This window comes from Giraffa tippelskirchi, chromosome 13 (assembly GCF_054371585.1).
Source record: "Giraffa tippelskirchi isolate mGirTip1 chromosome 13, T2T-mGirTip1v1.2.pri, whole genome shotgun sequence".
NCBI lineage: Eukaryota > Metazoa > Chordata > Mammalia > Artiodactyla > Giraffidae > Giraffa > Giraffa tippelskirchi.
The window spans coordinates 88,066,312-88,094,030 of record NC_137287.1 but is presented as its reverse complement, the minus strand read 5'-3'; the positions used below and the strand labels follow the sequence as shown (position 1 = coordinate 88,094,030).

The window sequence follows — 27,719 nt, the reverse complement described above, 5'->3', positions numbered from 1 at the left end:
GCACGGATGGCCCTGGACCAGGGAAGGTGATGCTGCCAAGGGGGAGCGGGGACATGCGCCCCAGAGTCTGCAGAGAAGGGGCCCCCGCCCCCGCCCTGTGTGCCTGGAGGAGGAGGGGGACAGGGGAACGTCAGTGCCCTTCGGAGCAGAGCCTGACAATACGGTTGCCCTGCAGCCAGTGAGTGAAGGCCAGCATCGGGACACCTCATGCGTTTCTCCATAAAGTCCCTAAAAACTACTTCAGCAAATAGTCATTTAAAATAATGGCTAAAGCACAGGTAGATCAGAGTTTACCTTTTAGTTTTAAAAGGCATGCACACTAGGACAGTAAGGTAAAACAACACTTAAAGCTTTACAAAGTCTCAAGACTATATATCCTCTGTGCGTCTCTGGCATCTAGTAAGTGATGATTTCAGTTAATTTCTTCGTGATCACTATTTCCTTCTTCAGGACAGAAGCGTTTTCATCTGACTTGCCAGGCAAGACCTTAGGCAACATTTTAAGAATGATATCAAATGATATCATGTATATATGATCATATATATTTGATATATAGATAATATATACACATGACCAAGAGTTTTGCTAAAAAATAACTTAAAAGGTGAGGAAAGCAAGGCACTCGGCATCAGGAGGCAGGGTCACCGCTGTCTTATGAGCATGATAGGTCCTTGGCGATGCTCGCATTGTCTAGTCACCGCTGTCTTATGACCCACAACGGGTCCTTAGCGATGCTCGCGTTGTCTGGTCCGAGCAGAGCCACGCCGTGTGTGCGTCTCCCGGCGCCCAGGTACCTGGAGGCAGGAGGGCAGCGGTCACTCAGGTGCCATGGGGTCACAGGGACTGGACGCTAAGCACCCGGCTCCCACTCACTTGTTGCTCACGTTGACCAGGTCTTCGTGGCTGACGGCAAAGAGCTGCTCACGGTGTACCTGCTTCATCTCGTCTGAGAGGCCATACAGGAAGTGGTCCAGGCCTGAGAGTGAGTACAGGGGATGGGATGGGGTGGTTGTGGGGACACGCAGCCACCCCCGGCCTTCACGCCCCGCTTCCACCACAGGTCTCAGCACTGCCGCTCATGCCCACTCCTCCCGACTCGGCTGAGACATTGGGCAAAGGTGGAAGCACAGTCTTGGGAGGACGAGCTCGGGCACCGTGGCTCCAGGTGCGTCTGCTATACCACGCACCTTTATCTGAAGGTGCCACTGGAGCATCCACGGTGGAGAAAACCGAGAGCTTTGCCTCGTCGATGTCCTGCTGGGTGAACCTCCCGGCCTTGGCCCAGTCAATGGCCTTCACGAAGGACTGCAGTGTTTCCGTGGAACGTGGATCCCTGGAGACCCGAGGGGTCAGATACTCACACTTACCAAGGGACAACCAAGTATGACGCAGTTTGTCCATACTTTGGGGTCATCAGCGGCTGTTTTCACATGGTATAGACAGCCCAGTGCTCTGGACACTGATGAGTGGCTGCACAAGTCACCAACACTGTCCCTGGAGACCCAGCCTGTCACCCTGCTAATGACACCTCTGCCACCAGGACAAGGACTGGCCAGAGGGAACAGAAGACACGTCAGACACCCCAGACGAAACAATGGCCCCCGTGGAGCCCGATCTCCGGCACCCTCCCTGAACTCAGGATCCTCCAAGGTCCTCACTCACACGGGCATCTGTGAAATACACCTTGTTTCTGTCCCTCTGGAGACCCATGGCCCCCACACAACCACGACCACGTCCAGCCTGTGAGGAGCAGAAGGAAGCCCCCCCTTCCCTGAGATGTCAGTCCTGCCCTCGGGCAGCGGGGCCCACAGGATGGAGACGTGAGCGGGCAGGAGAGTCTGCGGTCCTGAGGACCCAGCCTGGCCCTGAGAGTTCCCAGGTCGTCTCCCACATACCCTGGTCACTAACCCCAGAGCTGTTTCAGGCCCAGGGTTCCCAGGACTGTCTGTCCCCACTGCTGGTGTGGTGAGAACAGGGGAACGTCTTTCTGAAGCTGGCTCTGCGTGTGAGGCCCTGTGTGCAGCGCGCTCAGACCCACCTGTACGAGTACAGCGTGAACATCCCACCGTAGCTGAGCCGGGCGCCTCCGCCGTAAGCACCACCTTTTTCTCGAATTTCTGTGTGTAAGAATTTAGCTGTCATCAACCGTGCCAGGATCTTGAGGCTGAAAAGATAAAAAGATGCACATTAACAACAGCACAGCTGGCAGGGCAGGACTGAACATAACACAGCGTGATCCACGAGGGCAAGAAAATGCGAGCAAGATGAGGCCTGGGTGACGGGAGGACAGGGACGGGCCTACACCCCACTGCACTGCCGCAGCACCTGGGTGCCTTAGGTGAGTGGCCTCCACTGTCAACATGTCCCTCCCTTGGAAAACACGCTCCAGTGGGGAAAGTCTACCAGACCCCTGTGTCCCCACGACGTCCACCGTAAGCAATGACAGCACACCGCCCCGCCATGTGAAGGGTGAGCCTGAGCTCCTGGGAGAGGTGGAGGCCCGCAGACGGCTCTGCTCCCTGGCAGGGACGGGGCTGGGGGGGGGGGGAGGAATCCAACCCGTCCTCACGTCTTTTTTCAGGAACTTCTATTTCTGTGATGTATAGGCAGTGAAGTCCCCACACCCAGGGAAGGTGGTGTCTGTCTGTTTCTAAACCCACATCTTGCTACTCAACAGAGCCACACACAGTGCTGCTCCTGAGGGCCCTGCCCCATGCACCTGGCGTGGTCCGGGGCTGTATACGGGGCAGTCCTGACGCACTCGGCAACATAATTCACGGGGAACGGGAGCAGGAAGTGCGTCTTCGTCTGGCAGGGCTCGAAGGCGGGGTCCTGGGGCAGAGGCCAGGCCATGTCAGCGCTGCATGGCCAGGACCCTCAAGGACCCAGAGCCCTGACCATGATACCCCGGGCAGCAGCAGCAACCCCGTCCACACATAACAGCACTGGCAACCTCGCCCCACACAACCTCCGCAGGATGGAGGTGACACATCCCAGCCCGCCCAGACCCCTTGGGTCACCTCACCCCACTGTCTCCCAGGGCCCTGAGCATGTGTCATCTGGTCATTTTCCCAGGATAAGCGCCTTTGCTTTCCTAGGGTCATTGGCGGGGGGGGGGGGGACGACTGCGAGGTGAAGTGATCCCCATGCAGCAGTGATGTTTGACCAGAGGCGGACTGAACACGGGGCGTTCACACAGACAGCACCTGGTGGTCCCAGACATGGGCTGGCCATGAAGGGGCAGCGAAGTGGGCAGGGTGTGAGAGGAAGGGACTCACCGTCACCAGCCTCCTTATGACCGGGCAGCTCCTGCCGGATGCCTTGGGTGCAGGTTTCTGGAAGTGAAACGTTTCCCAGAGAAATGAGTACACCCTGAAACGCACGTGAGTGGGTCAGGTACATTCCAGAAACAGCCCGGACGCTTAGGGTTCAAGCAGTATAGGCTCTGTGGCCCGAGTATTCTTCCATTGTGAAGCTCGGGGACCAGAAGTCACCTCGTCCTTGGGCCCCAGGGCGGGCCCCCAGCCTCACCTCCACCACATGCGGGCACACGAGCCTCTGCTCCTTCTCACTCCGGCTGAGGCTCCTCAGGAAGGCCTCCACAGCGCCCTCCACCCGCGACATCTGCTGGGCAGTCGCGTTCACAGAACATCTGTTTAAAACAGTGTGTGCACAGAACCATTACTGTGAAAAGATTACCAAAGTGTAAGAATATGTACATGTAACTGTACAAACAAAAGCTGAATAAACCAAAAGCCAAACATCATAGCCATCTTCCTTTGCTGCATGCTTTCTGGGTACGAAAAAACCTGACCCTGCTCTCAGCTGGCTCAGAGCTCTGTGTCCCCGAGGACGAGGAGGTGCAGAGAACAGACCCGCCTACGGTGCCTTCGGGGCCATGGTCTCAGAACACACACTGTTCAGAGGAGGATACACCTTCATTCAAGTAGCAGTGTTAAGTAGTCAGAGGGTGGTGACAGTTCTCCACCCTCTCAGAAAACATTTCTCTGTGGTTCCTCCAACCTCCACTGAATCAGACACTATCATAAAAAAGCGTCTGACAAACACTGAGAAGACCTGGGCTCTAGGATGCACGCTGTGGCTGACCCGAGCACTGCCTCTGAAAAGCATCTCCACACCACACTCAGCAACAAGGAGGTTAAGCGCAGCTTGGAGGCCAGCGCGGCCCTACCTCAGGCTGTCACAGCTTAGCAGGTGTTTCCAGATGCGCAAGAGCTTTCCCAGGACGGGCTGCAGGTCGGTCATCTCCGCAATTCTCTTCATCAGCAGTACCTGAATCAGAGAGCCCACAGGGAGAGCCTGGACCAGACGTCTTTACACAGGGACACAGGTGTGTGTGTGTATGGTTCTCTGCACACATGGGATTTGCACGTGCCCAGCTCGAGGGAAGGGAGCTACGGGGCTTGAGAAAATAAGGTGAGAGAGACATTTTCTCCCCCTCCCCCCGAAACCTGGCCAGTTCACATTGGCCAATCTGTTAGAGCCCTGGAGAGCCGGCCAGCCTGAGCACCTCACCTGGTCCATCCCCCCGAAGGTCTCCTGCAGGTCCCCCGCAGGTGCCAGCGTCCTGCCAGCCCTGATGGACGCATAGAGATGGCCTGAGTCGGGGACCCCGTTGGACAGCTCCTGGGCGGCCATCCTCACCAGCACACGGAAGTGCTCCTCCTCCTCTAGGCGGGGGCTGCGGCGGAGAAAGCCCTGATGAGCCCTGGGACCCAGCCACGCCCCCTTCCCCAGTGGGAAACTTGCCGAAGGCAAGTTCTCAGGGGAGGAAAATGTCTAGACTCCACCAGGGACCACAGGACCAGGCCTGGAACCAATCACAACAGGGCCAAGTGTCTGCTCACAGGACTGGGTCTCTGGTATGTCTGGGGTCATGTCTTTGCAAACACCTACTTGTTCAGTATCTCAGTCCACAGATGCATCATGTCTGCTAGGTTTCTATCGAGGCAGAAAGAGGAGAAGAGCACACCCTAAATCAGGAGGGAAGAAAGAATTCTGACCTTCTGAAAAAGAAAAAAAGATACCGGAAAAACCAACCCCCACCAGTCTGCGCCTGAGGAAATGGTCACCTGCTCGTAGGTGTCGAGGTGCGAGTCATCAGGGAGCACCTGGGGGGCGGCGGCCAGGCCACCCGTCTTCAGCTCCACCTGCTGGGCCAGCTCCCGGTAGTCGAGGCTGCCGCAGCCTAGCCTATACAGGGAGAGTGCAGAGTCACGGGGCAGAGGGTCCTCTGGGCAGGGAGTTGCCCGACTGGGTACCCCGCCCACAGCGATGCCTGCCCAGTAGTTGGGCTCCCCCACCCCAAGCTCTGCAGCCCCTCAGGTACAGGCAGTCTTGGGGGTGGGGGATCTGAAAAACAAGCTTCTCTGCACTCTCAAGAAGTCACTTCAACATGGATGACGCCTTGGGAGAACACCCTCATCGCTGCCCCAAGTGCAATAACTAACTGAAGCCAAGGTGATGACCAGGCTCTCCCAGAACCCTCTGCCCCGGAAGGCAGGTGGCGGGAGCCATACTAATGAAGGGTGGGGAGTGGTGGAAAGGTTCTGCGGGTGACCCCAGCCCTACATGTCACGTTTAAAGCTTAAAGCTTCTGATGAGAAGAATTATTCTCTTTATTATCTTAAAAAAGAACCTAGTTGAGATAGCTGTGTACTACGTTCACAGTTTACAAATGTACTTTAATGTACTACATTATAATAAGAAAGTATGATGTCCAGAAGGAAAATTCTCAACAAATACACCACCCACTTTACTGTAACAACACTGCTGCTGCTGCTGCTGCTAAGTCACTTCAGTCGTGTCCAACTCTGTGCGATCCCATAGACGGCAGCCCACCAGGCTCCCCCGTCCCTGGGATTCTCCAGGCAAGAACACTGGAGTGGGTTGCCACTGCCTTCTCAAATGCACGAAAGTGAAAAGTGAAAGTGAAGTCGCTCAGTCGTGTCTGACTCTTAGTGACCCCATGGACTGCAGCCTACCAGGCTCCTCTGTCCATGGGATTTTCCAGGCAAGAGTACTGGAGTGGGTTGCCATTGCCTTCTCCGTAACAACACTATAAGGTTTGCAAAATAAAACCGTTCACTGACGAGTGACACTGATACACTGAATCAGGACACACAGTGAACACACCCGAGTAACCAGGGGAGACATGCCGAGCTCTAGAGGCACGCGTCCGCCTCGTCTGGCCCCTTACTTGGTGAGGACGCTGCAGAAGAGCGGCACATAGGGCCGCAGCTCCTCGGGCAGGGCGTTGAGGCTGGAGAACGCTCTGAAGTAGACCACGCCGTTGGTGGGCTGTGCGCAGTACTGAACTGGTGTGTCCCCAGCTGTGGGAACAAGGGCGCTTCTTCATATTCTTACCAGCAAAGTTTTAACCATGTAACCGTCATGTAATATTTTTAAAATGCTAAAGGTTTTCAAGGATGGAGCTTTAAATTCTATATCATATTAGCAAAAAAACACTATTCGTTCGCCGTGCATCATTCAGACAACTTTCCCTGAGTACTTTTGTTAAGGCAAAAGTAAATCTTGAGTTGGAAATCTTGAGTTGCTTTGTGAGGAACAAGAGCAGAGCAGGGATGCTCTTGGGGTGTCTGACCACCTGCGGTCCAGCACCACCACCTGCACTCAAATCCTGGGCATGGGGGGATGCTGGCGGCCCCTCCCACAACACAGTCCCACATAACCTCACCCCACCCACCCCACATCCACTTACCCCCCAGGCCTCTCGGGCACTACCCTGTATTCTCATTTTCACATCCCGAATGCAGTGCCTGACCTGCAGCAGAGCTGAGCACTACTGATGACGAACCACGACACTGACTCAATGAACTTCACTGATAAACCAGACCTGAAGGGGACACTGACAGGGCTTCCCAGAAGCCTGGGCCAGAGGAGGGGCTTTGCTGACATTCACACATGAGTAACAATAGATGTATCATGAGTCAGGGGTGCTCACACACAGCCAGAACCCTGACTAGACATGGGCACCATGAAGCCCAGTGCTGGGGTCAGACCTGCTTGGGCAGGAGGGGCTGTCGCATCACGGCCACGGGGAGCAGCATCAGCAGCACAGGCGAGGGTCCTGCGTCCAGGGGAAGCGAGCAACAGGGAGCAGCAGCGACCCCTCTGCATCCCGCAAGGCAACACCCAGCGCCATGGGCCTCCGGACCCCTGCCCGACTGGGCTGCGGAGAGGGCGGTTGGGGGGGGTGCCAGAGGACAGCAGGCCCTTGAGAGCCATGTGAACATACACACGGTGGAACCCAGAAGCGGGGCACTCAGCACTGCCAGACCCAGGACCAGAAACGGGGGCTCAAACATCCTGCGAGGACGCCCACCGGTGACTCTCCTCCCAGGGACACCGGGACCCGCCACTGACCTGCCTGCACCACCTCCAGCTCCGTGACCGGTATGTGGGGCTCGATGTCCGACACCCTGAGCGCCGGCAGACACGACGCGTCCGGAGGTTGACTCTGCTGAGCCTGCAGTTCCAAACCTATTGGCGGCAGGGAGGAGTGGCAGTGAGCAACCAGGCCAGCCCTTAGAAGGCCCTGCTCAGTCCCTCTCCTGTCCGTTACTTTCTGTAGTCTCCCCTGGGTGCAGGGAGCCCCACAGCGCTGGGGCCAGAGGTTGCCAGAACCAGAGACAGCAGCACAGTAAGCACCCAGCAGCAGTCGTCCCCCCAGCTCATCCTCAGTGATTTCAGAGGACAGGTTTGCTCGGGGAGGGAGTTTGTGCAAGCAGTTCCCGCCCCCGTTTTATACCACAGACTGAGCTTGTGGGTTGAAGTGCACTAACTCTGTACTCATTTACTTGTATTTCATTTTCACTCATCATGGCAATATGCTGGGTGATCACATAAAGTTCACAAATAAAGAAATGAATGAACACACTTTCAGGGCCTGATCTTACACTGATGTGATGGGGAGGTGACAGGAGACGGACGGACACCCTCTCCTCGAGTTCCTGCTCAGACCAGGCAGCCCGTGGGGAGGGGGTATCACAGGGTGAAGTCCTGTCAGCCTGAGTCGCCTCACCCCCACCCTGAGTCTCCAGCACCAGGTCCCCACCTGGTCCCATGCAGGCCAGGGAGCCAGCTCCACATACTTCTTGGAGCCCCCACACCTTCAAGGCCCCCACCTGGCCTTTTCCCCCGTCAAGTGGAACACCCCAACCGCTGCGCCTCAGACATGTCCTCGCGTCCTGAGAAAGCTCCCTCGCGCCCTCTGTCCTGAAGAGCATGGGACAGAGGCCGCGGGCACCTGCTCCACCACAGGCCCCGGCGACCCAGCCATGCCCCTGCACACGGTACACACGATGCAGGCCCCAAACTGGAAGATTGACTTTTCCAACAAACTAACCTCCCATTCCCACTTCTCACTGGTGCTTATCTGCAGACTGGACCCCAATTCACAGATTCTTTGCACCCAGTCCACAGTCAAACTGACCTGATGCAATGGTAAATGCACTAGGCTGTGTCCTATGTCTCGCGATCACTGCCGTGATCTTGAAACCAGGGCCACCATCCCTCCACAGGCAGGTGTGGGCTGGAACATACGAGTTTTCTTAACACAAGACACCTCCATGGCCAGGCCAGGCGCCTGATAACTCAGGGAACACACGTCTCTCTGCTTGGTTGTGGAATTACCTTCTGTGCCACAAACAGCTTGGAAAATGGATGGACCACATCAAACTAAAAACCTGACAGCAAAGGACACTGTCAACATAAAGAGGCTGCCTACATAGCAGGAAAGTATTGGCAAATCTAATGTTATCTGGTAAGATACCCAAAATATCCAAAGAACTCAGCAGCAAAAACCATCCAATTAAAACATGGGCTGAGGACTGAACAGGCATTTTTCCAAAAACAAAGATGGCCAACAGGTACAGGAAAAGGTGCCCAAAACCACTCACCAGGGAAATGCAAATCAAAACACATGAGCCCTCACCTCACAACTGTCAGAAGAGCAGACAAGAGATACAGCAACTGCTGGCGAGTCTGTGGATGAAAGGGACCCTTGTGCACTGTGTGTGGAAATGGGACCTGGTGCAGCCACTACGAGAAACAGTGTGGTGGCTTCTCAAAGTAGTAAAATCAGAACTACCATATGGCCCAGCAACCCTGCTCCTGGTTATCTATCTGAAGAATATAAAAACACTAACTGCAAAGGAGACACACACCCCAATGTCCATGGCAGCACAGCACTACTTACAATAGTTAACATGTGGAAACGACAACCTAAATGTCCACAGATGATGAATGGGTAAAAATGCACACATACACACAACCACCCCACCCGACACCACACACCCCAGAATACCACACTCAGTCATGAGACAGAAGGAAAAATTGCCATTTGCAACAATGTGGATGAAGCTTGAGGGTATTACACTCAGGGAAGTAAGTCAGAGAAATATCTATGATCTCACTGATACGGAGAATCTAAACAATAAAAACACAAAAAAGCAAGCTCATATAAACAGAGAACAGACTGTGGCTGCCAGAGGTGGGTGGTGGGAGAAATGGATGAAAGGGGTCAGAGCTACAAGCCTGCAGCTGTAAGTTCCAGGCACGTCATGTATGGCATGGTTACTGAAGCTAATAATACTGAATTTAGATTTGAAAATTGCTAAGGGAATTTAAAAGTTCTCATCACAACACAAAAAATTCTAGGTATGATAATAGAGGTTACCGTGTGTCTATTATTGTGCCCACAATAAAGGACAGAAACAGTAAAGAACTAGTAAAAGCAGAAGAGATCAAGGAGCGATGGCAACAAAACACAGAAGAACTGTACAAAAAAAGGTCTTCATGACCCGGATAACCACAATGGTGTGATCACTCACCCAGAGCCAGACATCTTGGAGTGCGAAGTCAAGTGGGCCTTAGGAAGCAACACTATGAACAAAGCTATTGGAGGTGATGGAATTCCAGCTGAGCTATTTCAAATCCTAAAAGATGATGTTTATGAAAGTGCGCACTCAATATGCCAGCAAATTTGGAAAACCCAGAAGTGGCCATAGGACTGGAAAAGGTCAATCTTCAACCCAGTTCCCAAGAAGGGTAGTACTGAAGAATGCTCCTACTACTGGACAACTGTACTCACTTTCCATGCTAGTAAAGTTATGCTCAAAATCCTTCAAGCTAGGCTTCAGCACTACATGAACTGAGAACTTTCAGATGTTCAAGCTAGTTTAGAAAAGGCAGAGGGACCAGAGATCAAATTCCTAGCATTTGCTGGATCACAGAGAAACCAAGGGAATTCCAGAAAAACATCTACTTCTATTTCATTGAGGGGTAGCTTTGACCCCTTTTATCCATTTCTCCCACCATCCACCCATCCAGTCTTTGACTGTGTGTATCATAACAAACAGAAAAACTCTTAAAGAGATATGTCTCTAAGAAACGTGTATGCAGGTCAAGAAGCAACAGTTAGAACCTTATATGGAACTGATTCAAAATTGATTCAAAACTGATTCAAAATTGAGAAACAAGCATGACAAGGCTGTATACTGTCACCCTGTTTATTTAACTTCTATGCAGAATACATCATGTGAAATGCCAGACTGGATGAGGCACAAGCTGGAATCAAGATTGCTCGGAGAAATATCAACAACCTCAGATATGCAGATGATACCACACTAATGGCAGAAAGGGAAGAGGAGCTAAAGAGCCTCTTGATTGAGGGTGCAAGAGGAGAGTGAAAAAGCTGCCTTAAAACTCAGTATTAAAAAAAAGCTAAGATCATGGCATCTGGTCCCATCACTTCATGGCAAATAGAAGGGGAAAAGATGGAAACAGTGACAGATTTCTTGGGCTCCAAAATAACTGTGAATGGTGACTGCAGCCAAGAAATTAGAAGAGGACTGCTTCTTGGAAAGAAAGCTATGATAAACCTAGACGGTGTATTAAAAAGCAAAAACAACACTATGCCAACAAAGGTCCGTATAGTCAAATCTACGGTCTTTCCAGTAGCCACGTATGGATGTGAGAATTGAACCACAAAGAAGGCTGAGCATGGAAGAATTGATGCTTTTGAACTGTAATGTTGGAGAAGACTCTTGAGAGTCCCTTGGACTGCAAGGAGATCCAACCAATCAATCCTAAAGGAAATCAGTCCTGAATATTCATTGGAAAGACTGATGCTGAAGCTGAAGCTCCAATAGTTTGGCCTCCTGATGTGAAGAGCCAACTCATTGGAAAAGACCCTGATGCTGGGAAACACTGAAGGCAGAAGAGGGCGGCAGAAGATGACATGGTTGGATGGCATCACCAATTCAATGAACATGAACTTGGGCAAACTCCGGGAGATGCTGAGGGACAGGGAAGCCTGGTGTGCTGCAGTTTATGGGCTCGCAAAGAGCTGGAGACAAGTGAGCGACTGAACAACAACAATAGAGATTAACTGGACGAACTGTGGTAATCATCTCACAACATATAAATATATCAAATCATTATGTTATACATCTGGAACTAATATGATGTTATGTCAGTTACTCTTCAATTAAAAAAAAAAAAAATTAGGAGGCTTTCCTAGTGGCTCAGTGGTAAAGAATCCACCTGCCAATGCAGAAGACACGGGTTTGATCCCTGATGAGGGAAGATCCCACATGCCACAGAGCAACTGAGCCTGTGCTCCAGTGCCTGAGGGCCGCAACGACTAAGTCCATGCGCCCCAGAGCCTGTGGTCTGCAACAAGAGACGCCAACACAATGAGAAGTCTGGTCACAGCTAGAGAGCAGCCCCTGCTCGCTGCAACTGGAGAAAAGCTCTTGTGGAGATGAAGACCCAGCACAGTCAAAAATAAATAAAATTATTTAAAAAAATAATAAAGTTATGGTTACCAAAAGGCAAAGGGAGGTGGAGAGGGATAAATTAGGAGAGTGGAATGAACGTACACACACCACTAAAGTACATAACCAACAAGGACCTACTGTAATAGCACAGGGAACTATATTCAATAGTCTGTGATAAACTACAATGGAAAAGAATCTGAAAAAGAAACGGAACCACTCTGCTGTACACCAGAAACTAATACAACATTGTAAATCAACTATACTTCATTTACACTTTAATTAAGAACAAATTTATGGAAGAGCTTAAAGTAACTCTCTGCATACATAAAGATTTCAGAGATTAAACAGGTTACACATCGACATTAACTGTTTTTACAAAATCAAATCACCTCAAACTCAGCATGATTAAGTCACACTAGAGTCAACTCCACCTGCTGACATGTCTGATAAATTCTTCGTGTAATCCCAGCCAACTTTTCAGGGGTGGGGGGGCAGGTGGATGTATATGTATTTCTGTGTACTGTGTACCTATGTAAACGTCATACGCTACAACCTGCAACTGCTGTATAGAACCCAGTGGCTCTGCCAAACGCACAACGTGAGCAGCATGCCACCATCGATGGCAGGGCCACCGCCCCAGAGGCAGCCCCACCCACTCTGGCCTCACGGCCTGTGACTCACAACCCTGCGTGTCCCAGTGTTCTGGCCCTCATTATGGCTGAGCAGAATCCCACCATGTGGACATCTCAGTCACCTCTCTGTGTAGACACATGTGGGGCATGTCAAGGCCCATGTGGACAGACGCTTTCACTTCTCTTGGGCGAACGCTCAGGAGTAGGACCGCTGGGCTTTACAGGTGGTGCAGAGTTACCACTTAAGAAACCACAGACCCGTTTCTGTCTTCACAGTGCCTGCACTACAGGTACCCACGGGGGCTCCGTGAAGAATGCAAGGCTTGCATCCCCCGAGACCTGCCACCTCTGAGCCCATAGCGCACTCCGTCCCCAGGATCTGTCTGCAGTCAGCTGCAGACTGCCACGGAGTACACACCCAGTGGCCTATACAGCCTCGGTAAGGAGAAGGCGTCTGTGAAGTGTGTAAATGCATAAACCCTGTGAAGCCACCTCTCTCCCAGAACTCCTGCCTCTCCTGCTGAATCAGAGGGTATAGTTTCTGAGAGAAGGTCAGTCTTGCTGGGGTTAACATAGAACTCTGCGGGCAGCCAGCAGAGACCTGCTGGCTGAAACCAGCCGCCTCCTTAGCACTGGAAGCTCGGTGGGGCTGGGTGAGGGCGGGGAAGCTGCCAGACCTGACCTTTCTCATAGATCTGCTGTTTGTCTTCCAGGGAAAGAGAAGTGACCTTTTGCTGCAGTTTTTCTGTTTCCATCTGTGCTTGCTTCTCGGAATACTTGTCGTCTGGTTTCATGGATAAAGTCAGCTTGTGCCGATTATTCTGCAACAACCAGAGCAAGAGAAAAGTCAATTAAAAATAAGGTCTTATGGAATCCAGCACTGAGCCAGCCTCCAGCAAGGGTACCCCTAGCCCCACAGTTCCGTTTTCCCATTTCTCACGGTGATGACAACAGAACTTGCCCCATGGGGCTGTGCACGCAGAACCCAGGAGCCACAAGCAATCCTTGAGGCCACCTGCTCTGCAGGGACCATGTGGTCCACACGCCAAGCTGTTACTGTCTGGAGCACAGTCACTGTAGTTCCTATGTCTTAACCACAAACGCATCGACATTCAACAGTGCCTTTACACCTTGGTTGTACAAAGAAACCACCTGCACATTTTAATACCATAATAAACCTTTTGCTTTAGTCTAAGTTGAAGATAACAGAATAAAATAATTTTTTACCAAGTCTTCATCATACTAACTTCTCAAACCAAAACTAAACTCTCCACTCAGTATTTTATAAACCACGAGGACAAAACAGATGCTGATCTAACATGACTTAGGTGACACGGGGCCCCTTGACTTACTGCAGCCACTAGCCACACACGCCCACAGAAAGCTCAAGTGCGACACCACAGAGCGGGATTACCACAGCACATCAAGCACTGTGTGCAAAATGGCTTGTGATCAGACGCAGGACGAACGGCCACAGCATGTGCCCCACCCCCAGCGCAGGTGCCCAGGATCACGACCCCACCCACCACAGGACAGTCCTCCCCACTCCCATCCACCCAGGGCAACGGGGGAGATGACATTCCCCTCCATCAGTGACGGTCCACCAGGGAACACACACAAAGCACAAAAGCCCACAAGTCTGTGGAGACAAATGAGCACCAAAGAGTCCTTGGTAAAAACAACCAGAACATTCACACACTTGGGCAACTCTTCTCATGTTCTATACAATCTATTAGCAAAACAGAACAAAAATACAGGGTGACCCCCTGGGGTCCAGGATCAATCCCTGGTCGGGGAGCCAAGATCTCGCAAGCCAAGAAGCACCCTTCTCACCAAAGCAATACAGGCAGATGCTCTGTTAAACACCCCCCCAACACACTCATACACAAAAACCCACCTGCATCAATATCTGGAAAACAGAGTTTTTAAAGCTAATATGACCATTTACATTTTTAATCAACAATTAAAAATTAAATCCCATATTGTCAAAAATTGACTTATACAATGCAAAGTATATTCTTAATGTTTCCTTCATTATTATAAAATCCAGCTTCAAAATTACAGACATAAATTCTCAATTTTCTTACCTTAAAATACTGTTTTACTTTTTCTTGCAAAAACCTTGGATTTTCCTCCAGGCACTTTCGGAACTGAGCCACCTGACTTCCAAGCTTCAGGAGCTCTATGGGGTCCCCGTCGTGGTTCCAGCAGGAAGCAATGTACTATTGGGGGGGCAGGCAGGGGAGTCACAGCGAGCCACAGTAACCTGCAAACCTTGTGTCTGCCCAGCAAACATCCAAGCCTGCCTTTTCATCAGGACTCAGCTTCTAGACCGGAGAAGGCAATGGCACCCCACTCCAGTACTCTTGCCTGGAAAATCCCATGGACGGAGGAGCCTGGTAGGCTGCAGTCCATGGGGTCGCTAAGAGTCGGACATGACTGAGCGACTTCACTTTCACTTTTCCCTTTCATGCACTGGAGAAGGAAATGGCAACCTACTCCAGTATTCTTGCCTGGAGAATCCCAGGGACGGCGGAGCCTGGTGGGCTGCCGTCTATGGGGTTGCACAGAGTCGGACACGACTGAAGTGACTTAGCAGCAGCAGCAGCAGCTTCTAGACTTAAAAATACCACAGATAACTGCTCATGAAGAAAATTAAATCATTTTTTGGCTAGAAGAAGAACTCATGATTTTCCCCCTCTAACAATTTAGAAAGCACAGATTTAAAAATTACTTTATGGAAAATATAATTATGAAGTCATGATAAATCCCTATCTGTTTTAAGCACTCTCTAAATCTATTAAAAAATAAGACATCGGAAAGCTAATGAAGTAAGCAAATAAAAACACAAACGATGTATTACAAAACTAAATTAACAGTGATTTTATATCAGAGCCATACACCATAACTTTCCCAGTTCAAATGAAAGGTGCTGTGAATAACAATCTGTATTTTCAAGAATCACTAACTGGGCTTCCCTGGTAACTTAGCGGATAAGAATCTGCCTGCCAATGCAGGAGACACAGGTTTGATCCCTGATCCAGGAGGATCCCACGTACTGTGAAGCAACTAAGCCTGGGCCTCACAATTACTGAGCCACACGCTGCAGCTACTGAAGCCCAAGCACCTAGAGCCTGTGCTCTGCAACAAGAGAAGCGACCACAATGAGAAGCCTGCACACCACAACTAGAGAAAAGCCCACACGGCAATGAAGACCAAGCACAGCCAAAAAGAAATAAATTAAAAAAAAAAACGAACTAACAAAAAAAAGAGGCTGAGGAGTTTAAAAATACGCACAGACGTCAGGGTGAGTCCAAAGCTGACGGACTGGTGCTTCATCTGTATTTCAATTTTATGAAGTAATGCTTCAATGCGATCCTCTTCAAATCCTTTCCTACAGAAACATCAAGAACTCAGATGGTGAAAAATCCATGCATCTGAACAACAAGGCCACAAAGGTGACATTCAAACAGCTGCATGAAAGAGTGCACGTGATGTGAGCCTGTGTTTGGGAATGAGGACCCAGCCCAGCCCTGCAGACGCCGCACGTACTCGATGACGTCATCTAGCGTCTGGTCCACGATGTCCCGGACCGTCTGGACGTCCTTTTCTGCGATGCCCTGCAGGCCCACGCTGAAGTAGGCCTCCCGTGTGCAGCCATTGTACCTGGTACGAAAGCAGGTGACATGTCAGAATTTGCACGCCCCTCCATCGCTGGTTGAGGAGACACTTCACCGAGATCAGAGCCTCTACAGGACTTGGCCAGGAGAAGCCAGGAGGGCAGCTCCTCAGGTATCTGCTGCTCAGATATGATGGCTCACATTCACTCTCATGTCCTTTTAGTTTTTCCAAAAACCACCACAATTAAAATTCCAAAGCAGAACAAATCTAGAGAGTTTTACCAAATGCTATGATTTCAAAGGACTTCTAATGGCCTGACTTTTCAAGCAGGCAGCAGCATGCCACTCTTGGAAGAGTTACCTTGTTGGGCTTTTTTTGTCAACTGCCCACTGGAAGCACAGCTGGGGCAGGAAGAGGGCCCTCTCCTAACCACCGGGTGTGGAGCCACCTATACCACTGACCTACCCCACCCACACCGCATGAGCAGTCAGTAACCCCTGCCCTGCAGTAACCAGCCCAAAATGTGTCCAGACACTATCAGGTGTCAGAAGTGCCCCTCACCGCGGAGTAACGATCTGATCTGACAGTGACACGCACCCAACGTCAGGAGAGAAGTCGGTGCCAAGTCCGGATTCAATGAGGGCTTTGTAGAAGGGGGAGTTGGGGCCACTGATCAAGAGTGAAGACAGAAGGCTCAGCGTGAAGGCTTCAAATGTGTTGGTGATGCTTCATTTATAAAGAGGGGAGAAGAGAGGGAAATGGTTGGCCCGTGGAAATGTTTCCAAAACTACTAAAACCACAATAAACACATTTTCTAAAACAGCTGAAATTCTACTAGAAATTCTTGCATTTCAGCCTCTATTTTAACAGCTACATGGGCAAAAGAGCATTTCTTGACTTGCAAAGCTCTTACACTGTGGGACCTTGGCGGTCCCACACCATAAGCAGACAGTGACAGTGCGGCGGGAGCCCTCCCTGCCCACACTCCTCAGGCCAGGCCATGGGGTCAGTCTTGTGTGAACAAAGCTTCTCAAGGTCAGAGTTCACAGGGCTCTTCTCACGTGCAGAGGCACTGTGACCCCAATACTAAACTCAAACTGTCCTGAAGCTGTTAGACACCCCACATCTAATTATACCACTGGAGGCCCAAACCCCCCCACCCAGTGCTCCCAAGGGTGCATCCCCACAGGGTGGGCGGCGTGAGCCTCACACACTCACTCTGGTAGGAGGAAGCTGACGCTGATGGTCATCTGCCCCGAGGGACCTTCAGCCAGCGAGTCCGGGAAGCACGTGATCTGGAACTCCCTCTGCAAGGGCATAGGCACGCGTCAACAGGCACAGATGGGCAAGGGCGCCCAACTTGCAGGACATTGCCAGTGCTTCTCGTCAGGGCAACTGTGCTTCCACACGGACCACCGCTCTTCCGGCCGGGGAACCCTCACAACCACGGCAGGTCCGTGGCGCTGGAAACCCTAGGAACACACACCCCACCTGCATGTCACATGCTCATAGGCCTGCTGACCTGTGACTCGGACCCAGCTCTCACCGGCTCATCCCAGGGCTTCTGGGCTGGAACTGACGTCCGTGGCTCAATTCTCTGAAATTTACTCAGGGCCTCTTCGTGAATTTGCTTCAGATGCTGCTCCAGTGGAAAGTTACCATAAGTGAAGAACCTGAAGTTTGAGAGAGCACCTTAGTCTACATCAGGCTTTGTCTGAACCGGAGAGTGTGCAGGATCTAACGGCCAGAACACGCCAGTCCCCACACTGATGTCAACTTCACACAGGAACACTTGTTTCACTTAATTTAACCACAACACCAAATAGAGAGGCTTCTGCTCTTTTCTCAAGACGTGGTTCAAACAAAGCACAGATTGTACAAAAAGGATTAATTAAATAAAATCTGGTAAAAACTGCTCTTCATTTTGAATCTACTATAAATGTGTTACAAAAACCAAATAAACTACACATTAAAATAGTTAAAACCTAAGCTGCTGCTGCTGCTGCTAAGTTGCTTCAGTCGTGTCCGACTCTGTGCAACCCCATAGACGGCAGCCCACCAGGCTCCGCCGTCCCTGGGATTCTCCAGGCAAGAATACTGGAGTGGGTTGCCATTTCCTTCTCCAATGCATGAAAGGGAAAAGTGAAAGTGAAGTCGCTCAGTCGTGTCTGACTCTTCGCGACCCTATGGACTGTAGCCTACCAGGCTCCTCCATCCATGGGATTTTCCAGGCAAGAGTACTGGAGTGGGGTGTCATTGCCTTCTCCTAAAACCTAAGCTACAGCACCACAATAATCCATCTAAGACTAACAACAGAATTTAAAACGTTACAAACGTCAAATCTGGGTTACGAATCTCAGATCGCCCATGTTTTTAGGACAACACATTACTCACTGGAGTAAAGAGCATAGTGCAGACCTCATCTTTTTAGCAGAACACAGTCTGAGCTACAATTAAGGGCCTGGGAGCTAGTATCCTACAGATCCCGTAAGCCTCCCCCTCAGAGCTTAGACAGTGCGAAGCCAGCAGTGAGGAGCACCTGCAGGAGGTCCCCACACGCCCGAATGGTTCAGCCCGAGGACCCCTGGAGGAACGACCACGGGTCTGGAGCAGGAGGAGGCCTGCTTTTGCGGCCAGAGCAGAAATCAGAAGTCACTGAAGATGTCAAGGATGACTGTCAAGGAACTTCCTTAGGCCACTGTGGGGACAATTTGAGCACTAAAAAGTTTTTAAATTTCATCTGGTGATCACATGGTCTTAAATATATACACATATGAAAATATTTCCATGAGGTCATTGTGGTCCATGAGGGGGCACCGTCCCACCAGAAAGGGTGCTTAAAGGACACAGCAAGGAAAGGCTGCCTGTGGGCCTCGACTGATCAAACATCTCAGGAACAACTGGAAATCAATCTCAGTTAAGGCATAGGTGGTTTTATTCAATCATTTATTCTGTTAAATGTGAAAAGTGTTATCTCACATAAGAGAACATTCTTGTAAATATCTATGTGTATCCATGTATGTCTATACACATATACATGTCTGTGTGCATCTATACATGTCTAGTTGCCTGTGTCTACACGTGTCTATGTACACACCCACAGGACGGAGCTACAGGCTAAGCACATGGGGTTCACTGATCTATTCCCTACACTCCCCTGGATGATTAGGAATTTTCATAATTAAATTTTTAAAATTTTACACTTAAAATAGTTTTGCAAATGACTTTACTTGACTGCTTCAAGTATTTGTAAACTACTGTTGTTTAGTCACTAAGTCATATCTGACTCTTTGCAACCCCATGAACTGTAGTCCACCAGGCTCCTCTATCCATGGGATTTCCCAAGAAAGCATACTGGAGTGGGTTGCCATTTCCTTGTTCAGGGGATCTTCCTGACCCAAGGAACGAACCCACGTCTCCCGCACTGCAGGCGGATTCTTTACCACTGAGCCACCAGGGAAGTCCTTGCAAACTGTCAGCATTTTATTATTAATCATACCTGAAACAGGCAATTGATCAGAGGTTGAATGACACAGCTACCTCTCTGGGGGCACCTCTCCAGAACTGCGTCAGCCCTGAGAGGAGGACCATAACCTCCCGTCACACCATCAGCCTGAGGCTGAGCTACAGAGGCGGCAGGCAGAGGTCTCGCCTTGTGGGTCTGGGGGCACATCCGCACACAGCAGGCTCCCGTCCACTGCCCATGGTCGTGAAGGAAGCCTCCCAAGCCCAACTCAAGAGAAGCAGGACACTGGAGGAAAGCAACCCGGCACCAGGCTTCCCAGGCAGCATCACCTGGCATTGCTGGGGTGGTAGTGCATGGCGTGGAACTGTCTGAGCTGCTCCCACGTGAGGTCGGGGATGCACAGGGGGTCCCCTCCGGAGACCACCGAGTATGTGTGGTCAGGAAGCAGGCGGTTCTGAAGGTGCTGTGAGAATATCCTCTCATTATCTGTCTTCAAGTAAAAATATACATGTATGTGAAAACTGACACACACACTGTTCACATGATTCAACAAAGTAGCCACGTCACGGGAGTCCCCCTGCCGACACCCCCCAAGTACCCACCCAGATGCTCCTTTCAGCCATGAAGTGCTAATTAAGATGTGTACATTGTTTTTTTAGACATGGTGCTACTGCACACTTGAACCCCAAAGTAGTGTCAGGAAACAAAAAATCCCTGTGACCTGCCTTCCTGCAACATTCACTGCACGTGATCGTCTTTACCATAATTTGAGAGACATTGTATCTGTGAACCCCATCCTACACTGGGGCAGGAAAGAGCGGAAAACCAAGGTCTCAGGATTGTCAGGAACATGGTTTTCATGTGGCCGAGCCCCAAAGACCAGAGGTCACCATGGTCCCCACACCCCCACTGAGAACTGCCGTCCAGCTCATTGCCCAGTGGTGCCAGCTCACCACACTGTCTGCACTAACGCAGGTTCTCACAGTAAGGATATTAAGTGACATAACAAGATGTCAGCCATCTGCAAAGACTGTTTGTACTCCAACATTTTATACAGTAGCAAATTTAACACAGCATGAGAGATGGAAACACTCACAAATGCTCCCTTCATTTCATTGAAGACGACGCCTTTAAAGACCAAGGGCGTCTGGGGGTCATTCGGGTCCTCATGTTCCAGTCGCCATCCTTCCTGCCTGAAGAGTGACAGGTGATTACATGGTAACAGTGACTCTATCAATGAACTAAAGATCAATGAACCAATCGCTACATACCAGAAGTCCAGTTCCCGCAAGCATGGAAAAAAGGCTGCGTCCAAATACACGGATAGGAGGTTCTGGAAGTCCTTGGGGTTTTGTGTGGAAAATGGGTACAGGGTGTAATCACTAGCTAGACACAAAGAAGAGGAGGGTTTTAAACACGGCGGTTCCCCCAGGTTCATGTCAGCACTGTCTGTTTCAGCCTCACAGCAGGTCCACATTGTCCGGGGCACAGAGGCAGCAGCAGCACCCACTGGGGGGTGGGGCGGTGGGGTTGCCCACAGGGTGCCTGCCGCCAGCCCATACCCCCTGCTTCCTGCACCCACAACCCAGACACCAGCCCTGCTAACTGACCTTTATAGCATTATTCCCCAAAGAAAACAGCGGTCACCTTTTCCAGAAAAAATTCAGATGCATTTTCCCTAAACTCCCAAGCTTTACAATCAACCCCAGTGTGGTTTTCCTAAGGGATTATGCATCAAACGGCCTCCAGACAGGGACTGGGAACTTGACTCCAGCCTATGGGCTGCCACCCCCCGATCTGAGACCAGGCAGCCCTGGCCGAGCCTGCGTCTCACCCGTGAAGGCGTTCATGAATGTGGACAGCGACCGGTTCAGCATCTTGAAGAAGGGGTCTCGGCAAGGGTACCTCTGAGAGCCGCACAGAACCGTGTGCTCCAGGATGTGGGGGGCGCCGCTGCTGTCGGTGGGGGTGGTGCGGAACTGCACACTGGGGACATAGCCACATGGTTAGAGCCCCTCGGGGTGTGGGCCAGCCGCATCCCCCCCTGACCCGCAGGAGCCAGAGGAGAGATTCCCCTCCTCTCCGTTCCTGCTGAACCGCTGCAGGTGCGGCAGACGCCCCTGCAGGGCGTCCAGACCGTGAGCCCCGGACGCACACACACCTGAACAGGTTGTTTCCATCCTCGCGGGCCAGGTGCAAGTACTGTGCTCCCGTGCCGTCATGGCTGAGCTTCACGGCTGTCAGCGACAGCTCGGGGACAGGCGTCACCTGCAACAACGAGGGAATGGGGGAGCTCGACTCGGCTGGAAAGGCGTGCAGCATGGGGATGCTGTGTCTGTGGGACCATGGACCAGGAAGGCTAAGACCTGGGGCTGAGGACAACACCACTGTCCCTCCTGAGCGCCCACTGTCTGCAAGCATCTACCAAGGGTGCCACAGGCGACCCCGGGAGGGAGGCATCCCACCCCACTTACAGATGAAAACTGAGCCTGGGGCTGACAGGACAATTTGCCAAGATCACAGAGCCCGGAGTCAGACCCCTTGTGTCGCACTGGGCTGCCCTGGAAGAGAGTGGACTCGCCTGGAACGCACCACAATGAAGAGGAGCTCCGTTCAACACAAATAGAGAAAGCCCACGCAAAGCAGACTCAGGACAGTCAAATAAATGAAAAGAACTATTCTATTATTTAAAAACAGCAAACTCTTCGTCACCCCCTGGGGGAGGTCTTGTCTGTGGGCACTGGGTAACTTCCACTGTCCTTGGTACTGAAGCAACTGCATCAAGGCCCCGCCTGTAACCTTAGCACTTGTCACCATGACCACCACTGGGTGTGACAGGGACCTGTCTTGACCATTGCAACTTCCTAGCAGGGCAGAGGTGAAAGTTCTGCTGTCCTGAGCCTACTCTGGGGGCCCTGCTACAAAAACTACGTGCTTCAAGTGGCCTACTGATGCCCACATTAAGTTACAGCAATGAAACTGTTTACAACTTGGAGTTCACAACTGTACTTCTGTCAGATGTGATTAGACAAAAAGCAAATCTGAGCGATTTTCTTATTCGAGTTCAAAATGGGCATAAAGCAGCCCAAACAACTCACAACGTCAACAATGCATTTGGCCCAGGAACCGCTAGTGAATGTACACAGTGCAGTGGAGGCTGAAGAAGTTTTGCAGAGGAGATGAGATCCTTGAAGATGAGGAGCGTAGTGGCTGGTCACTGGAAGTTGACAATGACCAACTGAGAGCAATCATTAAAGCTGATCCTCTTACAACTAAACAAGAAGTTGCCAAAGAACTCAACATTGACCATTCTATAGTCATTCAGCATTTGAAGAAAATCGGAAAAGTGAAAATCCTTGATAAATGGGTGCCTCATGAGCTGACTACAAATCAAAAAAAATCCTTGTTTTGAAGTGTCGTCTTCTGTTAGTCCACACAACAACGACGAATCATTTCTCAATCAGATTGCGACATGTGATGAAAAGTGGATTTTATACAACAACCAGCTCAGTGGTTGGAGAAGAAGCTCCAAAGCACTTCCCAAAGTCAAACTTGCACCAAAAAAAGGTCATGGTCATTGTTTGGTGGTCTGTTCTGTGTCTGACCCACTACAGCTTTCTGAATCCCAGCAAAACCATCACATCTGAGAAGCAAGCTCAGCAAATCAATGAGATGCACTGAAAACTGCAACGCCTGCAGCAGGCAGTGGTCAACAGAAAGCCCAATTCTTCTCCGTGACAATGCCCGACCGCAAGCGGCAGAACCAATGCTTCAAAAGTTGAACACACTGGGCTACAAAGTTCTGCCTCATCTGTCATACTCACTTGACCCCTCGCCAACTGATAATCACTTCTTCAAGCATCTCGACAAATCTTTCTCAAGGAAAACGCTTCCACAACCAACAGGATGCAGAAAATGCTTCCCAAAAGTTCACTGAATCCTGAAGCATGAATTTTTATGTGACAGGAATAAACAAACTTACGTCTTGTTAGCAAAAATGTATTTATTGTAATGGTTCCTATTTTAATTTATAAAGATGTATTTGAGCCTAGTTATCATAATTTAAATTTCATGGTCCAAAACCGCAATTATGTTTGCACCAACCTAATATTTAAAACCAGTCTGCCTCTGGACTTCCCTAGTGGTCCTGTGGTTTAGACCCACCTGCCAAGAAAGGGGACATGGGTTCGATCCCTGGTCCGGGAAGATTCCACAGGGCAACTAAGGCGATGTGACACAACTACCGAAGCCTGTGCTCTAAAGCCTGGAAGCCACAACCACTGAATTTGAGAGCTGCAACTACTGAAGCCCTCGTGCCCTGAGCTTGTCCTCTGCAACAAGAGAAGCCACTGAAATAAGAAGCCCACACACTGCAACTAGAGTAGCCCATGAATGTGTGCTAAGTCGCTTCAGTTGTGTCCGACTCTTTGTAACTCCATGAACTGCAGCCTGCCAGGCTCCCTGTCCATGGGATTCTCCAGGCAAGAATACCGGAGTGGGTCGCTGTGCCCTCCTCCAGGGGATCTTACCGACCCAGAGATCGAACTGGCGTCTCTTAAGTCTAACCTGCGTTGGCAGACAGGTTCTTTATCACTAGCGCCACCTGAGAAAGCCCATACACAGCAACAAAAATCCAGTGCAGCCAAAAATAAGTTAATTAAAAGTAAAAAAATAAAACCAGTTTACCTCACAAACAGCTCTCACAGTAATTATTTCTCAAAAAGGACCATGGTTTATTATAAACTAAGTTTCCACAAGAATCATGCCTCTGAAGAAAGTATTATTAACCAGAACTGTTCAGAAATCCCAAGTCTCTTGAGACTGCTTTAGGGGCCCCACAACCATGAACCCCTTTAAGTGGTTTAGAGACCCTGCCCTGAATACCTCCTGCCCCTGTTTCTGGAGACAGATGGTGGCTCTCCTTTACTTCTCCACAAACCCATCCCCACCCTGCCTGTGCCCAGCAGACCCTCCTGCGTCTTCCTGTTGCACACCCAAGTCCTCCCGACTGTGAGCTGCCTGACTTTGTTTTTATTAGTGTAAAGTACAGTGTGAAACCAACATCCAGTTGACTATGTCTTGTACATCGTTGTCAATTATAGCATTAAAGAAAAAAAAAAACAAAGTTTAAGCCAAACAAAACAAGATATTTTAACATAAACTAAGTACCCATAGGCCCACACAATCTCTTTTCTATAATCCTGAAACCCAAATGGCTCAAAACCAGAAAGATTTTGCCCAGCTTTGGAGCAAACTTGGTTGATGGTAGGAACTTGACCTGAGTAGATATGGGGCCTTCAGTCTTCAACACAGGTCATCAGCAATGCAGAAACAAAACTCTGTTTATTTACTCCCTAAGCTCTGCAAAGAAGTGAGGCCTCAGGCACTCAGGGAAGGGGTTAGGGGGTCTGCTTTCATCTGAGAGTCAGGAAACCCTTTCACTTGCAAACTCTGTTCCTTCCAGCATCTGCTGTGAAACTGAAGGAAGCCAGGGCTGGGGACACAGATGAACAAGCCCACCCCCCACATCTCTGCTCTGAGCTGACACAGGAGGCGCCCCCAGGCCCACCTGGCTGACGGTGAAGCCGTGGATCCTCTCTCCAACGTGGTACTGCAGCGCTCGCTCACAGGCCTTGGTGCTCCCCCACCTCCAGGCTCCGAGGTGGGCAATGCTACATTTAAGGAAAGGAGTCAGATTATCTACTCGAAGACTGGCTAACATAATTCAGCAATATAACAAAAACACTGCCATGTGACAAAGAATTCTAAGAAACATGAAAACCTGCATCTTCTAAACGCACTTCAGAAAATCAGTTTCCATTAAAGTCCTTTCAATTGTACCTCAACTCACCTAAGCCTCGTAATAGCAAACATTTAATGTTGAAAACCTTTTATTTCTACATGTCCATAAGTAAGTGTAATACAATCACGTCACCAATTTCCCTTGATTCTGGGGAAAAAATACAATTCTCATGTCAAGATCACGGTATCCCAATGAGCTCAGACTACAATAGTTTCATCTCACACCTGCCAAATTAGTGAGAATTAACAATCTAGTGTTGTCAGGGGCTCACACGGCCACTGGGTGTGCACACTGAAATGAGACTTCAGAATAGCCCTGTCCTTATTTGATGAGCAGTTCATTCCCCTCAATGTATGTGCCCTGTGACCTGCACTCACTCCCTGGTGCACAAATGCACAACGTGTACACCCTTCCCAAGGGCCCCAACCCCAGCAGCCCAAAAGTCCAGTAACAGAAAACAGATAAACTGAACTATTCAGTTGATAAACTTAGCCCTAAGAATGAATGGATGACAACTACATGTATCAAAGATGTGGGCATACGATGCTGAAGCAAAAAAAAAAAAGATGCCATCCAACCAGGTAACACCGTACTGTAAGACTATACAGGGATGGTAAAAATACAGAGGAAAACAAAGTTATTTCTGTAAACCAGAAGAGCAATTTCATTTAAGAGAGAGGGAGAGTTACGATGGGTAAAGGGTAAGCTTAACCTGGGTAAAAGGGACACAATTTATAGTATTTTCCACATTAACGTTAAATCTCACAAAAATGTTCTTTATAGAAAGTATGGGCTGAAAACACTGACTCATTCAACATCATGCAATAGTATGGGTCTATTCTATAAACAACCAACATTTCCGTCTTGGATTTAGCCAATTCTAGAATTATAGGATAAAAGATTTTGACCCAAATACCCAATAAAGACAACCCAACGACAGACACCCCCGTTTCCTCCCCTTGGCGAACAGCAGCTCAACTCCACCATAAAATAATTCTCTGAATCAGCATGAAACTAAACAATTTATGTTTCTTTAGAAAGTAAAAAGTTACATTTTACAAAGTCAAAAGGAATGATGCTGATTCAGTTTGAAACTAAATGTATTTTTTTCCCATAAATCCACTCAGTAAACACGAATTGGAGGCTCAGACATGGAAGAATCCACCTTCCAATGCACAAGACCCTGGGGTTCGATCCCTGGGTCGGGAAGATCCCCCGGAGGAGGGCAGGCAACCCACCCCAGTGTTCTCGCCTGGAGAATCCCGTGGACAGATGAGCCTGGCGGGCCGCGGTTCAGGGGCCGCGAAGACTCGAACACGCCCGAGCGATCAGCCCTCCATCCCGGAGGCCCCACTCTCAAGGCCACAAAGGCGCTCAAGCTTCCCGCCCGTTTGCGGGGAAAGAGCAAACGCCCAGCGAGAGCCCTGCCCGCCGCCCCCTCGTGTAGCCCGTGTAAGCCCACTTCAGGGGGTCTCCGCTTCGGAGGCCTGACCACCGGTCCGCGCAGGGTCCTGGCCGGCTTCACTCCGCCTTCGCTGGCGGCAGCTCCCCAGCCTCGGTAACTGGAGAGGGGCTCCCTCCCTCCGGGGTGAAGGCCACCGCGGGGCCCGCTCTGCCGTCCTCGCACCGCGGCCTGCTAGGGCGCCCCGGCTGTGGGCCGGGCTCTCGGAGCCTGAGCCCCGTGCGAAGAGCCCCGGGTCGGGGAGCCCAGCCGCCCCGGCCCCCCGCCCCCTCCCCACGTCACCGTCCCCTCGCTCCCAGCCCCCAGCCCCGCCCCCTCACCCGCCGCTCAGCCTCCGGAGCGCGCTCCGCGCCCTCCAGCCGCCGCGCCACATGCAGCCAGACTAGCTCGCCGCCGGCGTGACCCCGTGCAACCCGACGCACGCCGCGGGGCGGGACCAGCTGGCCGCCTCCCAATTGGCCCGCGCCCGGAGAGACGGTCTCTCCGATAGGCTGGCGGGGAAGGGGGCGGGGCCTGTGCGCGGGGGGTGGGGCCTGGGCAGGGAGAGGAAGGGCTGCTCGGGGGAGGGGCAGACTTACCCCGAGCCAGGTGACTTTCCTGGTCCTCAGGCCACAGGTAACGCAAGTCTCTGGGACAGACGTTTGGCCGCCGGCACTCTGCCGGCTCAGGCGTCCATCAGCAGCTCTAGGGCAGTGGACCGAGTAGGGCTTCACCTGTCGGGTGCCTTAACCCCCGGGTGTGCGGCTTCGTGGATGGGGTCCGAGGCTGGCATCGCCTGCTTTCCAGGTCCAGGATTCCATGATGTCACGCTTTTAGGAATGGTCCCAACAAGAATGTCCCCAGCCAGAATGGATGCATGTATATGTATGGCTGAGTCCCTCTGCTGTCCACCTGAAACCTATCACAACAT

At 50.8% G+C, this 27,719-nt stretch overlaps 1 protein-coding gene across 14 annotated transcripts; it reads right to left on the bottom strand.

Moving 5' to 3' along the window:
• Nucleotides 1–283: 283 nt before the first annotated feature.
• Nucleotides 284–27,193, bottom strand: PITRM1 (pitrilysin metallopeptidase 1). Of its 14 annotated transcripts, none has more exons than XR_014073551.1 (27): nt 27,130–27,193; nt 25,114–25,216; nt 21,706–21,812; nt 21,379–21,530; nt 20,816–20,930; nt 20,641–20,737; nt 19,874–20,034; nt 17,625–17,751; nt 17,297–17,385; nt 16,676–16,804; nt 16,010–16,123; nt 15,755–15,851; nt 14,545–14,679; nt 13,140–13,278; nt 7,408–7,524; nt 6,221–6,353; nt 5,094–5,214; nt 4,918–4,994; nt 4,537–4,702; nt 4,193–4,293; nt 3,532–3,652; nt 3,279–3,372; nt 2,720–2,832; nt 2,039–2,164; nt 1,188–1,333; nt 874–976; nt 284–794 (listed from the first exon to the last, which is right to left on the bottom strand). XR_014073551.1 is itself a non-coding variant. In XM_081558574.1 (27 exons), the coding sequence occupies exons 4-27, from the start codon at nt 21,419–21,421 to the stop codon at nt 695–697; spliced, it is 2,727 nt and encodes a 908-aa protein (XP_081414700.1). In that variant the 5' UTR covers nt 21,422–21,530; nt 21,706–21,812; nt 25,114–25,216; nt 26,586–27,193; the 3' UTR covers nt 284–694. The 14 variants fall into 14 exon arrangements, 13 of the variants coding, with proteins under 13 accessions (XP_081414700.1, XP_081414707.1, XP_081414703.1 ...); XM_081558574.1 differs by having other exon boundaries at nt 3,279–3,335; nt 26,586–27,193; XM_081558581.1 differs by having other exon boundaries at nt 3,279–3,335; nt 19,874–20,030; nt 26,586–27,193.
• Between the last annotated feature and the right edge of the window lie 526 nt (nt 27,194–27,719).